Source organism: Ixodes scapularis, unplaced genomic scaffold (assembly GCF_016920785.2).
Source record: "Ixodes scapularis isolate PalLabHiFi unplaced genomic scaffold, ASM1692078v2 PGA_scaffold0__279_contigs__length_252992795, whole genome shotgun sequence".
NCBI classification, from domain to species: Eukaryota; Metazoa; Arthropoda; class Arachnida; order Ixodida; family Ixodidae; genus Ixodes; species Ixodes scapularis.
In genome coordinates, this window is record NW_024609835.1 from 38,234,626 (window position 1) to 38,249,264 (window position 14,639).

Below are 14,639 nucleotides of genomic sequence, written 5' to 3' on the forward strand. Positions count from 1 at the left end.
TCCAGGGTCACCAAAATTGAGGTTATTTTTCAAGTTGTTGTACGGAGGCTCCCGAAAAATATTTGCAAAATACCGCTGTATAGCCCCTTTTTCTTGGAGCGTGAGGTCGTATCTGGAATTTTCGGAATCTCCGCTCTCGTGCATCTTCAGCGTCTATAGGAAGTTCTCGTAGACCGGGTTTCCCCCTCCGTTAAGCCCTCCGCAACGAAGAAGCCGCTGCGACGCATGCGCGCCGATAGCCTTGACTACAGAGTTCCGGGTATCGTAGCGGGTCTACCGAGAGCGTTGCGGGGCGGTGAAAACGATCTACGAAAACTCCCTAATGAAAGCCACCCGCTCTTACTATATTAAAAAAGGCTCGAGACTCACCTAAACACTTCCTATGAATTGTGAATGCGAAAGCACGCAAGCCGTTCGTCGGCTCTCTTATTTCATCTGCAGCGTACTTTTCGTGGCCGGTCAGCGCCCGCGCTCTCCTGGGCGCGCTGACCTTGGATGCTCCATGTTAACGGCGCGCTGACGGACACGCAGCGCCATGGGGTGAGCGGTCGTTGCAACTGACGCGCAGCGGCCGGTGGGAGCCTCGTCGACGCACGCCAGCCAATGGTACCGACGCCGAAAACTGCTCCTTTGGGAAGGGGCAGTTTAAGAGCCGTTGGCTAGCTTTTCGCGTGGGTTCATAGCTGGGAGCTGGCTTCCGTTGGAGAAAGGATTTAAGGTGCCGTTTGGCGCGGCTCGCTCCATGAGACAGTCAATGCTTTCGCATTAAAAAAGGTCAGAAAACGATGTCACTACTGGTGCCTGTGGGGGGGATATACCTTGCAAGCTTGCAATTGCATGGCGCTGCCCACAGGAACGACATGCGCTTGGCGGCCGAAAGGTCCTGGCATATGGCGTAACGACTGGTAGGAGTTTTTTGGGTGTGTTTTCTTTCATTTCCTTACACCTTCGAGGAAAATGAACGTGATAATCAAAATCACGGGATAAAAATACGCCAGAATCAACCTCTATCTCATTTTTGGAAATGATTGTCTCTATCCATCGACTGATTGATTTTCTGTTAGGTTGCGTCTTTGTGTTTCCGTCTTTGGAGGGCTGTAATGTCTACATCGCATTTGAGTCTGTAGAGGTTTCGGGCGGTGCGGCACTTCACGCATAGCTCTCCATTAATTTAGAGGCGATGAATTCTAAAATTGTTCTTTCCTCACAGTAATTATTAGTGATAATTGTATACTCAAATTTGTTTAAACGTTTAATCTGGGACACACTTTAGGAATCCTTATAAGCCGTTTCTCTAATATAAATGAAGGTTGTGGTAAGCGTTTTTTTGATCTCATGTCACCCCCAACATTTTCATAACCTAAAAAGATGGTACAAAGGATTGACTTACAACTCTTTGGCTAAGCGCAAAGTCCTTGACAAATATGGACTTGAGCAGCTCAGGCTCAGCTACATAAAGAACTGGTTTGCCGTCTTCAAAAACTCTGAAATATTAGTAACATGTGCTTGACGAATCAAATTAAATATGACAAGAAAGCATAAACGTCTGTACCAAACTTACCCAAACAAGCGTCCGTATTTTTTGTAGAGCGCATCTTCGACAACTTGAAACGACTGAAATATAGAGCAGAAGCAAAACAATGTGGTAGCATAGTAAGTTTCCCCTTTGGGGGAGGGGGTACCACGTAGAAACACAGTATGTCTGTGTGTCCGTAAAAGGATGTGTTTAATGACTCAAAATTTCAACACTCTTTGCCCTCGATAAATTCCGAAGTATCGGCGCTGCCTCAATGTGAGAAGATCATCGGTCGGACCCCGCGCTGAAGCAAAGGGCAGATTCTCGGAAAGGGGAAACGCCTCAAACAGAGCTCCGTGGAGCAAGGCCCTCCCTCACCGAGGGCCTGGCCGTTATTTTGGGCCGGCTTATATACGCTGCGGGAAATGGAGGTGCCCGTGGTTGACGGTCTACTTCGTTCAGCCCTAAGCTGAGACTTCGGTAGAAGCTAAGTGTTCGTTGTATCAGTCATACGTCTCTCTTCCGCAACGTGATCACGCTCCCGCTCATACGCACCTGTGTACAGTCGTGCTAAGTGACGGAAGGGGGGCGGCTGATTTGTCTGGCGGGCACGTAGCTCCCACTTCTGTCTCCGCTCATGGGTGAACGGAGTATAGTAGGTTCGCTCCCCGGAGGGGCGGACGCTTCCAGATACGAGTATTACCGAAGGGTGTGCTAGTGGCAGGTCACCCGAGAAAGGCGAGGGAGAACTGTCCACAAGGGCATACCGCCTTCTCTTGTAACCGGGTAGCGCGGGTAGCATGCCTCTGCTTGGCCTAGATAGGGATGCGGGGAACACACGCTTTCCATATCATTTAGCTATTTCTGTTTCAAAAAAGTCTGTTGCGTTTTAACATAGATTGTGTTTAAGTACTGCTTTTTCTGTGTCCCGTTTCAAGTGTCACGCTTGAATGCGAAGACAAAGCGTTACACACAGGCGAAGAAAAATCAAAGAATACATAAGTTATATCAGTCAACGCGTAATCATCCAATCAGAGGGCATACTTAGTTATACATGAATTACCCGTACGCAATCATAATTATGCGTAATTATTTGTAACAAGCGATATTTACGACGCGGCTCGGCATGAATCTAACCCCTGTCTGTGTGATCCGCAGCCCGATGCCATTGCTTCGCGCGTCAGCTAACGCAGGCTCCCGTGAGATACCACAGGCGGCTTATTGCAGTTCAAGAATATGAATAGGAAAAAGCACGACACGCCAACCTCAGAAGAAGCAGAACCCATTGAAACGCATTAAAGCAGATTATTCGCACACTACCCTCAAGAATAAATTTAAACCTTCTTGACAATTTTGATAAACCGAAGGGTACATGAGTTCGTCGTTTGTGCAGCGCATCCGAAACCCCCCAAACTCCCACGGCAACTAAACACACACAAAAAAAAAAAACAAAAAAAAAACAACATTACGCGCGAGTAATGCACGCACCACATATTCTGTGCTCCTCGAGTTTATTAGAAACATCAAGACAAGTAATTTTATCGACTATTTTATAAATACTTTATACTGTTATGCGAACTAAAAGGTAGTAAATGTACACTGTCAAATGCTGCGAGAAATGAAGGTACCTTTGGGTGACTAGAAACATCGGTCCGTTAACGTTGTTAAAACCAATGCATTATCAAAAATAGGTATAATTCTATGATTTATTGATTTATAATTAATACTCATAGTCTCGCAATGTCGCAGTTTAGAGCGCAGCTCTTAGGCGCCCGTTTCCGGGTTTCGCGGCGTTGGAGTCACCGTCGTCGTCGGCGTAATCGCGCTAAATTTAGCGGAGAAATTGACGTTACATGACCTCAGCACCAATTCAATTCTCCACTAAATTTAGCGGGAAAATTGACGTCACGTGACCTCAACAGTAATTTACGTTCGCCTCTATATTAGGAGAAAAAATTACGTCACATGACTCGGTGTCACGCAACCTGTGAAAAAATTCAGTTTCCCCGCTAGATCTAGCGGGAAAATTGACGTCACGTGAGCTCAACACCAATTAAGTTTCCCCGATAAATCTAGCGGCAACAATGACATCACATACTTGCTGGACGTCACCTATGAACAAATTGAGTTTCTCTAGATTTAGCTTGAATGTTGATGTCAAGTGACCTCAACAGCAATTCAATTCCTCTCTAAATTTAACGGGGAATTGTCGAAGAGTACCCCTGCCAGAAGTTCAAGCTGTGAAAGAAGGCCCAGTGAGGACGTCATTGTCCTCGTTACTGAGTAAAGAGTCAAACAAGGATAAACCTTACGATTAGGTCTTTTTATCCTTTAATCAGTCCCTCAAATAAAGGTGACAAAATAGTACTTCTGTTTATGTTTTCGTTAACTGGACGTTTCTTATATAGTGTATTATAGAAAGGCGAATCATCACAGGTTTTCAAAACAGGTACAGAATCCTACCTTACAGAGAACTATTGGTAAGAAAAGAGGCCTAGGGAAAAGGTGTAGCTAGCTAAGAGAACCTTAGGATGAGCCATACAAGACCATACAAAAACAATAAACGGTTAAAGAAACTGAAGAAATATGCAGGGAGCTTTAGAATGCCGACTAAAGGGAACCATACAGTGAGCCATGAAAGGTTCGTTAGAGAACCATACCAAAAAGAATAGACGGCTAACGAAGCCAAAGGAAAAGTATGGACAGCTATAGCCTGCAGGATAAAAAAACCAAAGGACGCTATAGACGTCTATAGCGCGCTGAGAGCCATAAAAATTATTTAGTTAGCCATAGAAAAAGCTGAAGACTTTTATAGCCAACCAGAAATAAAGCCATAGGAAAAGCTAAAGACGCCCATAGGCGAGAGTCGAGACCATAAAAAAACTAAAAGAGCCACAGAAAAAAATGAAAGCCGTTTGCAACTCCCTGTAACGCCGAATTAGAGCACCGCTCTTGAGGGGAGGAGGAGGGGAAGGTACGGAGAGGAGGCTATGCCCTCCTCCTCTCCTGCTCACCTCCCATTTAGGGGAAACTCTTTCGCTAAGTGGGTAAATTATTCCGCTAGATTTAGCAGGGAAATTTTTTCGCTAGATTTAGCGGGACATTTTTCTGCGAAATTTAGCGGGGAAGTTTTTCGCTAGATTTAGCGTGGACAATTTTCTGCTAAATTTAGCAGGGAAATATTTCCGCTAGATTTAGCGGGGATGTTTTTCTGCTAAATTTAGCGGGTAAATTTACCACTAGATCTAGCGGGGAAGTTTTTCGCTAAGTTTCGTTGGGAATTTTTTCGCTAGATTTAGCGGGGAAATGTTTCTGCTAGATATAGCGGAAACATTTTTTGTGCTATATTTAGCGGTAAAAGTTTTTCGCTAGAGTTAGCGGAGACATGTTTTCGCTAGATCTAGCGTAGAAATTTTCCCGCTAAATTTAGCGGCGAAGTTTTTCCGCTAGATTTGGCAGGCAACTTTTTCTGCTAAATTTAGCGGAGAAATTTTCCGCTAAATTTAGCGGGGAAAATTTTTCGCTCGATTTAGCGGGGACATTTTTCTGCTAGATTTAGCGCAGAAACTTTTCCGCTAAATTGAGTGGGGAAACTTTTCTGCTAGATTCAGCGGGGAAATTTTTACCGCTAGATTTAGCGGGAAAATTTTCCCGCTAAATTTAGCGGGGAAAGCATTCCGCTAAATTTAGCAGGCGAATTTACCCGTAATGCACCGCGCGGTTACGCCGACGGCGACGCCGACGCCGACGCCGCATGAGTCGGAAACGGGTGCCTAAGAGCTGCGCTCTAAGAGCTATTGCTGTTTGGGCCAATTTTCTGTAGCCGACCATACAAAGGATTTTCTATAGCCAATCATAGGATATCTTTGTATGGGACGGTCTAGGCATACACCATAATCCATTTTGAGTGTGACAAACCCTGCCCAGCGCGAAGAGAGCAGGACTTCGCCTGCTTACCTGTAACACTAACTGCCTCGAAAATAAGAAGTTTAGCACACAGGTTGTTGAAATCAAAGCGCAACTTCCTTTTTTAAGCGGCAGTATGCGTGTCTTTCTCACTTGTTTCGATGACAGCTGGTGCCCTGATCTTTTTATTGATTCAGACAGCTTTCTAGTCTATTGTTACGTGAACGAAGGCAGATAAGATGTTTTACAAGATGAACGCTTGTCTTTTCCCCGGCACCGGCAGCATGAACACGCACGCGGCTAACAAGGTCAGTGCATCGCACTCACCGCCCCTGGCAGAAGAGGGACGGCGCAGGTGGCTAGCTAGAGTTGCAAAGGGAAGGCGAAGCTGGGCTCAGCCTCAAGAACGAAACAGCGAGGCACAGTAATTTATCTTGAACGCGGCAACGCAGTGGCGCCGGTCGGCGTTTCTTATCAAATTGTGGAAAGTCGAAAAAAGAAAAAAAAAAAAAGAAAAAAAGAAAGAGAAATAAAGAGAGAAGCGAGACGCGTTCACTGAACATTGAACTCGAATGAATCACTTAGCTGTATTTACGGCGGTGGCGCCGAGCTGTGATAACGAAAGAAGAAAGGAGGACCAGAGGAGGGTGTTTGTTTTCGATATAAACTTTTTTCCGTCATTCCTGTATTGCTGCAGTTGCTCCTTTCTTAAAAATAGTGAGTCCTTTCTGTTTTCTACCAATGAGCGACAAAAGGGCGAGCCTCGGCGGTAATGAACATGGGAAGCGTCATAAGAAGAACACTGAGAAATATTGGATTACACCCTTTAGAAGCAAAGATACGGCTCAACGTCTGCACGTACACTCTTAGAAAAAAGGGTACGGATAGTCCTCCCTTACGGGAGGAACGGTCTTGTAACCTATGTTCCTTTAGAAAGGGAGAAACCTTCGTCCCTGAAGCAGGGGAGCAAAGTTCCTCCGTCGCTTGCATCTCAATATGGCGGCCCCGAATCGAGCAAATCGAGTCCAATAAGGCTTAACGAGGACGCTACGTCTCTTGTACGGGACGAGAGCAGCAGCAAATGAAAGCGTAACACGAGCTTTCCGCAAACTGTGTTTATTTCCGAAGCCAGATTCCCCCCACAGGTACAGAAACCTGCGTTTCGAAAGCAGTTACTCAGTCTTCTCGTCAACAGCACTGCGATGTTAAACGGAGACAACCGATACCCAGTTACTTCGCGCACTTTGCGTCTTACCTTTGGTGTTCCTCGAATCACAATTCCTTCGTCAACCGCACATCACGGAGAAGGGCAAACTCACTCCGCGAAACTAAAAGCCGCTCTCGAAAGAACGAACTCGAAGCCGCTGTTTATCGCGTAGCGTGAAAGAAGGTTAAATCGCTAGCCACCAGATGGCGGGGTCAAGCAGAGTAATTGCAAGTAGCTAGGCTAGGTGGCGCTAGGTACCGCCCAATTCATGTTCTACAAAAAATAATTTGCTTCTTTCAGGCCACTACTGCGCCTGAGGACCCTCTACTATACACACATGCAACCCATACACATTATTACAAGCATCAGGTGAACATATATTAAGCACATGCACTGCTCAACACAAATATCAATACAACGGAACACCACACTAACCCGAACACTACACCCGTGCTCTGCGTTTCCGTCTTTTATACTGGTCGTTTCGAACGTGCGGAACTTTTCGGTGACTCCCTAAGCAATAAAAAATATTCCCAGCATGTTGAATTTTTCCCTGCAATGTCATACCTCTGAGAGTATTTTGAATGGCTCAGGGGTTGAATCTCTTATTAAAAAGTAAACGCTCAATCATGCCGTAATTATTTGAAAGCCAATAAATCAAGCCGCTCCAATGCGGTTCGAAGCCATGAGTTTGTTTCCCCACACGGCACGTCGTAGCTTGTATTTCTATTTGTTTTTCTATTTGTGCTGTTCGCGCAGAGCTGCAATTGCCGTTTGAATTAATCTCTGTAGAGCGGATATTCAGTAGCTGGAAGTGATGCTTCACGGACTGAGAAATTGCTTTTCGATCAACTTGAATGTAGTCAAAGCCGCGACTTGCGGCAGGTTTAAGTGTACGGAACTACGCCGTGGAGAGCCCGAAAACTTCTAGCGCTCATCCCAGCGCACCACGGAGGGCAGTTTCTCCAGCAACCGTATAATTAAACAGCAAAATAAAGGGTAGCTTTTTTTTTCGATTTTACCTACTATTGTTTTTAATGCCGAAATTCCATACTGTAAATATACGTACTTTACGTCACGATTTCGTACTGTTCAGTCCTTGCCCTTGAGCACAATCGCTGTCGGGGACGAGACAATTCCGACAGTCACATTGACCATTGTACGATAGGAGCTTCTACTGTTCAGACCATGACTATCCGCACGTTGATCGATTGCACGTAATCGCTCAAGTGGTATTAAACTTTTTAATGTAAAGCGGAATGTCAACCTGCGACACCCCGCCCCCTCCGATCACAACCCGACCAGCGGCATCAATGCCCAACAGTTTACGATCTTATCTTCTTGTTACACCACTGATACGCGAACACATGGTCACATCGGCGATAATTCCAGTCTTCTGTTCACAACCCGACACTGTCATCACGATGTTGCAGCTATGTTGCTGACACGCACAAACACAAAACCACGTTGAACGCCGGTTGCACTCGGCATCGGAAAACAGAACCAAACTCAGGGGGGAAGGCACCCAGGCAGCCGGCAGCAAAACCTGCCTGTCTTGGACGCAGTTCCTGCGGTTTCCATAACGTCGAAAACGTCGACACAGTTCCGCGTGCTTTCGCTACTGTAGTCTGTAGTGCTGCAGCCTGCAGTGGCTGTAGTTCCGTGCCGCGCGAGTCACGCAATCCGGAGACGGCCATCCCCCAGTGTACGTGGCGCTGCTGGCACTGCTCCGGGACTTCGCTGTTTCTAGCGGCTTCGTTTGCTCGTTTGATAAAATTAGTGATAAAAATGTCAATGCAACCGAAATGTTCTGGACGTTTAAACTAGAAGACGGAATTACAGGCGGCCTTCGCTGCTGCTGAAGCTCAATCGACTCAAAAGCTATTTATTAAACAACGTGCGCGACCTGCTCGAAAAACGAAACCGAAAGACGATGAGTCGGGAGGGCGAAAGCTTTCTCCCGTCTGCCTGGAGAAGGAGAAAAACATTTCGTTCCTCCCCTTTTCTCGTGTCCGCTTGGAGGCGCGTCGGTAGAAGGGAGGAAGGCGCGCCGTTGCTACTTTTTTCCTCCCTTTTTTCTTAGAGTGTACTTCAGTCATTCTTTTGTTTGGATGGGTTTGTCTAAGCATCGACCTACTCCAGCAAACCTCCTACCCGGCCTACCCCTAGCCTGCAATTTTTCAGGGGGAGGGGAAGGTACTATTTATTGTCCCCCTCCCCCTTCGTTCGTGTGAACGCCACTGCTGGACACAGTATGTATTCCCTAAGCATTCAACAAAAATCTTCAGCTTCTCTGTGGAGTTCACATAGTACCACCGCAGCCAGCTTGCAACTTTCAACTTTATTGTTTCCCTCCAGTGGATAGGGGGAGGAAGAAAAAAAACAACAGTGTTCTCGCTTTACTAAGTTTCTTCTCCCCACCCGAACCAGACAAAATAATGTACAGAGTACCGGAAATTGAAAAAAAAAACACTCACATAGAGACTGGAAGCGCACTGGCTAACATGACAAGAGAACCGTGATACAGAGCACTAGCCAGGGTAGCAGCCTGGCGAACATTACATAAAAAAAGAAAAACTGACACAGGGCGCACAAAATATAACTCGCACCGAGGACACCTCAAGCAAAATTAACCAAGGCTAGTATCAAAGAAACAGAAACCGAATATTTCTTCTGAACGTACTCATAACATCTATGTCACATCTTTTCATGCTGGCCAAATAATTTGGAAAACAAAAAATCATAATTTGGAGGCCATAATTTGTCCTTGTGCGTGACTCTGACCAAGTGTCAAAACAACGGCTTGGGCAAGGTCCATTGTTGTTGTGTATCAGCAATGGATAAAAAAAAAAACAAGTTGATTTTGTTTGACATACATTTGGTATGTAAGAAGAGGTTTATAAGTGTAGTGTGCAGTAATCGGTACTGTTCTAAGCGTTTTTAACCTTCAACACTACACATAGTATGAATAACCCGCTTCTGAACACTATGTAGGGAGCGTATATTTGTTGCTGTATAGCTTCCCAAAACAAGAATCTATCTTTGTTGACGCACGCCGCGGACGTAACGCTATTGGACTCGTTCAGACATTTGCGTTTTACTGCTTTCGAATGTTGAACAGTATGGTTGCGGTCGCTTGCAGAAGCACGTCGCCTAGCAACGGCGAGATACTCCAATTGTTTTGCAATACATCGCAAAAGGTTGAAACAAGCTCGACCTTCGAGTGCGGTTAGTCATCTGTAGAGCCCTGCATATCTGCGGATTACCCGCGGATCATCCACGGATATCCCCTGTAAACTGGCAAATGCGGATAAAGAGGAATCATATTTGGCGGATCGCGGATGGGATGTGGATGCCAGGGGCTGCGGTCGAGGATCAAATGCGAATATCCACGGGTCCGGATCTACATTTTCGCCGAGGCGGCCCATAAGCGTGTGAGTGAATGAGTGATTGATACTATATGACGTGCGTCATCGAATGTATTGCCGGAGCAAACTGTTCTGTTAGATAAAAGGTGCCAATCGGGGATAAAATTGTACTTTACATCAGGAAAGATTTGATTCTAACCAAATATCGTTTTGGAACATGCCATCTCGCCAAAAATGCTATCCCTGGGAAAAGTAAATGTAGGAGCATAAGTCGGTCCCGGGCATAGCGGGCTCTTGTTTGGAAGGGAAGACCGGAAGATGATTTTAAGGCGAAGAAAACTAAAAAAAAAACTTACAAGCCACAAAAAAGCAGAAGAATCCTGCAAGTGTCTTCAAGGAGACTGAATTCGATCCTCTGGAGTGGTGGAAGTTGCGCCACCACGAGTTTTCGCACCTCATTCTTGTAGTGCAGTTTGTGCATGCTACCCTAGCATCAAGTGTACGAAATGAGATACACTTCTCCTTAGCGGGTATTAATTTAAGATAGGCGAACTATTTTGATTCGGTCCATATTGAGGATATTCTGTTTCTTCCACACAGCAACCTCGAGAAGTTAATCGCTGCGTGTGTGCGCGTTTTTCTTTTTCTCGACAGTTGGCACCGAGTTCTTTTTAAGCATATGGTTCCGAGCATGCAGTTGAGGGTTAGTGTTTAAAACTGAAACCGATAGGTGTTGCCATTATTGAACATTCTGACATTTTCCCAGCGGCTTACTCGCGCCTTACCGCGTATACACGAGTACTTTGCTGCGGTGAGGGAATGCGTTTACTCAACCATATTTTATTGTTTGTCCTAAACAAAATGACATGATGGTATTAGTCTGTCCTTTGTTCATTTTCATATTTATAAAATATGAGTCTGCTTAAAGTAGGTTTAACAAAGCAAAAAAAAAAAAAAAAAAAGGAAAGCAAATTTTAAAATTTTTTTTCTTTAGCGCATTTTCTGGACAAAGCGTCAGTGTCACGGACTCTCAAGACGATCTCATAACTTCGGTTATCTTTCCAGCGACGCGAAGTGTCTCGGGAAGGATGATCGCTTATTTCACAAACACGATAAAACAGAATACAATGAAAGGACTTCGCCGTATTCTAACACGAAGTGTTCTCTGTAGTAAGGTAAGGAGACGGCTTATTAAAACCATTCACATGTTTTTTGTTTTGTTTTTATTTGTATTTGATTTTATGATGTAAAATGAATGCGCAGATTCACGGTCCGATCCGGTTCTGAATTTTGCGGATGCGGTTCGGATCCGAATACAATGTCTTTGGATGCTGATGATAAAACTGTTTTCTGCGCATGGCTCTAGTTATGTGGAAAGAGGCGGCGTGCCCATAATAAAAAAAAAGAAAAGAAGGACGTTTAGAATTCTTTGTAATGACGAATTAGAGCGCAGCTCTTGAGGAGGAGGAGGGGAGGGTACGGGGGGGGTCACGTGGGACGTCACGGGGGTAAAATTGCCCACTAAATTTTGCGTGAAAGCCTTCCCGCTAAATGTAGCAAAACTTTCCCGCCAAATTTAGCGGGGAAATTTGGCCTCGAAATGTCACACGTGACGTCACGTGTGACGCCATTATAGAAAACGTCCCATAATGCAACGCGCAGTAACGCCGACGACGACGGCGACGTCGTCGCCGCTCAAGCCGGAAACGGGCGCCTAAGTGCAGCGTTCTAAAAAGAAAGCAAAGGATGGTTCTGCAGTTGACAGTGACCGTCGGCGTCGCGCATCCGGCTGCTCGTTTCGAGACGGGAACGACCAACTGCTTTTACTTGATAGAGAACAGTTGGGACTTGGGGGCAGGTTACGCAAAGCTGGAGTTTCACTAGGAGAGCAGGAGTCGCGGAAGTCAGCGGAATGCCCCCAGGATCATCTGTACCGATGCTGTTGCCGGGTGCCGCCATGTTTGTCGTGGATGTTGTTTTGCTATTGCTGAACCGAAAATCTCGCTAGCGAGTTCTAATGGTTGTTTACTTTAGTCGGCTACGTTTCAACAGAAGTGATTGAGGGTTGTAGAAACGTGCTCTGTATCGTGTTACCACGCCCACCTTTCTGCAACTGAACGCGCATTACTCAAAAGGCAAATGTGTGAAAGAACTTTTATTCAGTTATCCTTTTTCGCCGCAGTAACCCAAGTATTGTAATTGTGTTATGTTTAAATCGGTTTATGCCATAGAAACAATTTTCTATAGCCAGAAACATTTCAATATGTTTTGATATTCTTCCACTGAATGTTATGTTGTTTATGGCAATAAAACGTTTATTCCTTTTTAATACTGAATATTTTAACTAAAAAAATTACTACGTACAATACCAACGCGGTAAAACATGTTTACAAAGAAAAAAAAGAATATAGCCAAGACGCTCACCTTGAATATCAACTGGAACGTAGATCCAAAGAAAAGGGAAAATTGTTCATGGGGCACGTTCTGATCTTTCCAGTAGTTTCTGTACCGACTTGCATGCCTTTGAAAAAAAAAAGAATGGCCCCAAAATATAGTCATTATTTATGTTAAATACGAAGCTTACATTCTTCATCGTAGTTAACAAGATTAAGTAATATTACCTAAAAAATATCTGTTTGTTAATCAAACACAATTACACGCCCATAATTGAATGATTAAGAAAATGCAGAAATAACTTACCTATACTGAATAAGAAAATTATTAGGCATAGTTGGAGACGATAAGAGAAACCTGCATAACAATAGAAACTTTAATACACAAAAGTTTCGGCAAAAGTTTTTCCTCCAGGAAGTCCGTTCAACCGGCAGTTGCAGCTCGCGGTTGTGCACACTTGAAGATGGAAATACTTTTTCTAAAACGCCTGTGCATTAAAATCTCAATTGTTATTCAAATTTCTCTGAGCGTCTTCCAATATACCTAATATTTTTATTATTCAGCGTAGGTAAACGAATTTCTTTTAACCTTATCTCGATGGAAAATAGTTTTAAACACATCAAGTAGATTAGGGGAAAATAAGTGGCGTCACTTATATTCACTTGATGTGTCTGATATCGGATTAATATACTAAAATCAGACGTATGAACTTCCGAATTCTTTTCTGCCATATAAGAAATTATATCTATAGGATTTACCGTAAGATTGCAGTATACTCAAATTGTTGCCAAAGTCAAACCTAAAAAAAAAACATCTTGATGAAAAAGTAATTAACGATTTTACAGTGTTGCTGAAGTGCATTATTACAGGTTTGCAAAAACGCATTCAATGGGAGTTTATATAGATTCTGAGAGTGGTACAAAAAGAAAGAGCTGTCGTAGACGAACAGGTATATATAAAACAACCTGGTGCGCTCAAGGCGTCGCGCAAGCAGAGTAAGCGTGGGCAATAAGTGCGCCGTTCCACTCAACGCGCCTTGAGAAGGACTGTAGAGGTACTTGATCATACATAGTTGCGTTTTGGGTACAACTATTTCAGTGACCTTAGAAATATAGAATTCGGATATTTGATTGGGGATATAATTAAGCAGCATATAATTAAGCTAAGTAACTTGCTGCGAAAGAAAGGCAGCGTAAGTTTAGTGAACTATGTTGATGGAATAACTTCTTGAAAGTTTTATGTTACTTGGATGTCATGCCGGAGAGTTATCTACGCGAAAATACAAGTACTCTATCGTTGAAAAAAAAAATCAGTCAACTACACTATTCCGTTACTTTACTTTAGCCTTTAAGCTATGTGGTGGATCTTGTGCAAAAATGGTTTCATGGTTATTACCAATTTCTATTGAGGTTTGACATGTACAACATTGGCACTGTAGTAAAAAGCACTTACCCTGGAACATGGTCACTTTTAAGGTTTTGATGTCGTACAAATATTATGAACTAAATATATTTTTAGACTGTGCATGTTGCAAGAACTATAACGAACTTCACTTGTATTTTTCTCGGCAAATTATATTTTGTAATACTAACGCTGAAATTTCGTCACCACGTAGATAGGAACGGTGATGGTAATTTCTGTCAGTTATATGTAATAGCAAATAAAACTCCAACACTCCTCGTAACTAAAAACAGTATGCACTGACTTCAATTCGCGACGTAGTCTTTCATTGAGACAGAAATACATGTTTTTGATATAGGGTAAAATTGAGATAAATAAGAAAGGACACTCACAGAAACAGCAAAAATCCAATGGCTAGACTTAACGGCACCCATTCTGGAACTGAAAAATAGCTAAAGACTTGCATCTTTGCTCCGGATGGCTGCTGCACAACTGCGGGTGTTGTGCCCGTGTGGTGACCCTTCCGGAGCCCGCGTATACAGCGATTACGAATAACGAAATTTTATCTGACAGGATATTGCTCATTTGTTCTGACAAACTAGCATCCAAGATTATGGCGCCTAGATACAAGATAATATTGGTGAGAGAGTTGGGACGTCAAAAAAGTAGGATGAAAGGCGTGGGCTATTCCTGCAGTGTCACTGCGCCGTAGGTAGTAAAATAATCAACAGAAGCTTTCTAGACCTTTAGAATACCTGCTTAGGTTGCCTTGAGAGACGTCAGTGTTTTTCTATATTTGTACGAAAAAATTTTGAACCTCAATATTTAAAGGAAAAAAAAAGTGAGG

At 43.9% G+C, this 14,639-nt stretch overlaps 1 protein-coding gene across 1 annotated transcript in view; it reads right to left on the reverse strand.

Moving 5' to 3' along the window:
- The window catches only part of LOC115316526 (cytochrome P450 3A24), a 31,644-nt gene extending 17,360 nt beyond the window's left edge, over positions 1-14,284 (reverse strand). The window contains exons 1-4 of the mRNA XM_042293506.1: positions 14,185-14,284; positions 12,422-12,518; positions 1,562-1,614; positions 1,391-1,484 (exon numbers count right to left, since the gene is read on the reverse strand). Of these exons, the coding sequence (XP_042149440.1) occupies positions 1,391-1,484; positions 1,562-1,614; positions 12,422-12,518; positions 14,185-14,258 (318 nt within the window). The 5' untranslated portion in view covers positions 14,259-14,284. The remainder of the gene's footprint in view (positions 1-1,390; positions 1,485-1,561; positions 1,615-12,421; positions 12,519-14,184) is intronic.
- Between the last annotated feature and the right edge of the window lie 355 nt (positions 14,285-14,639).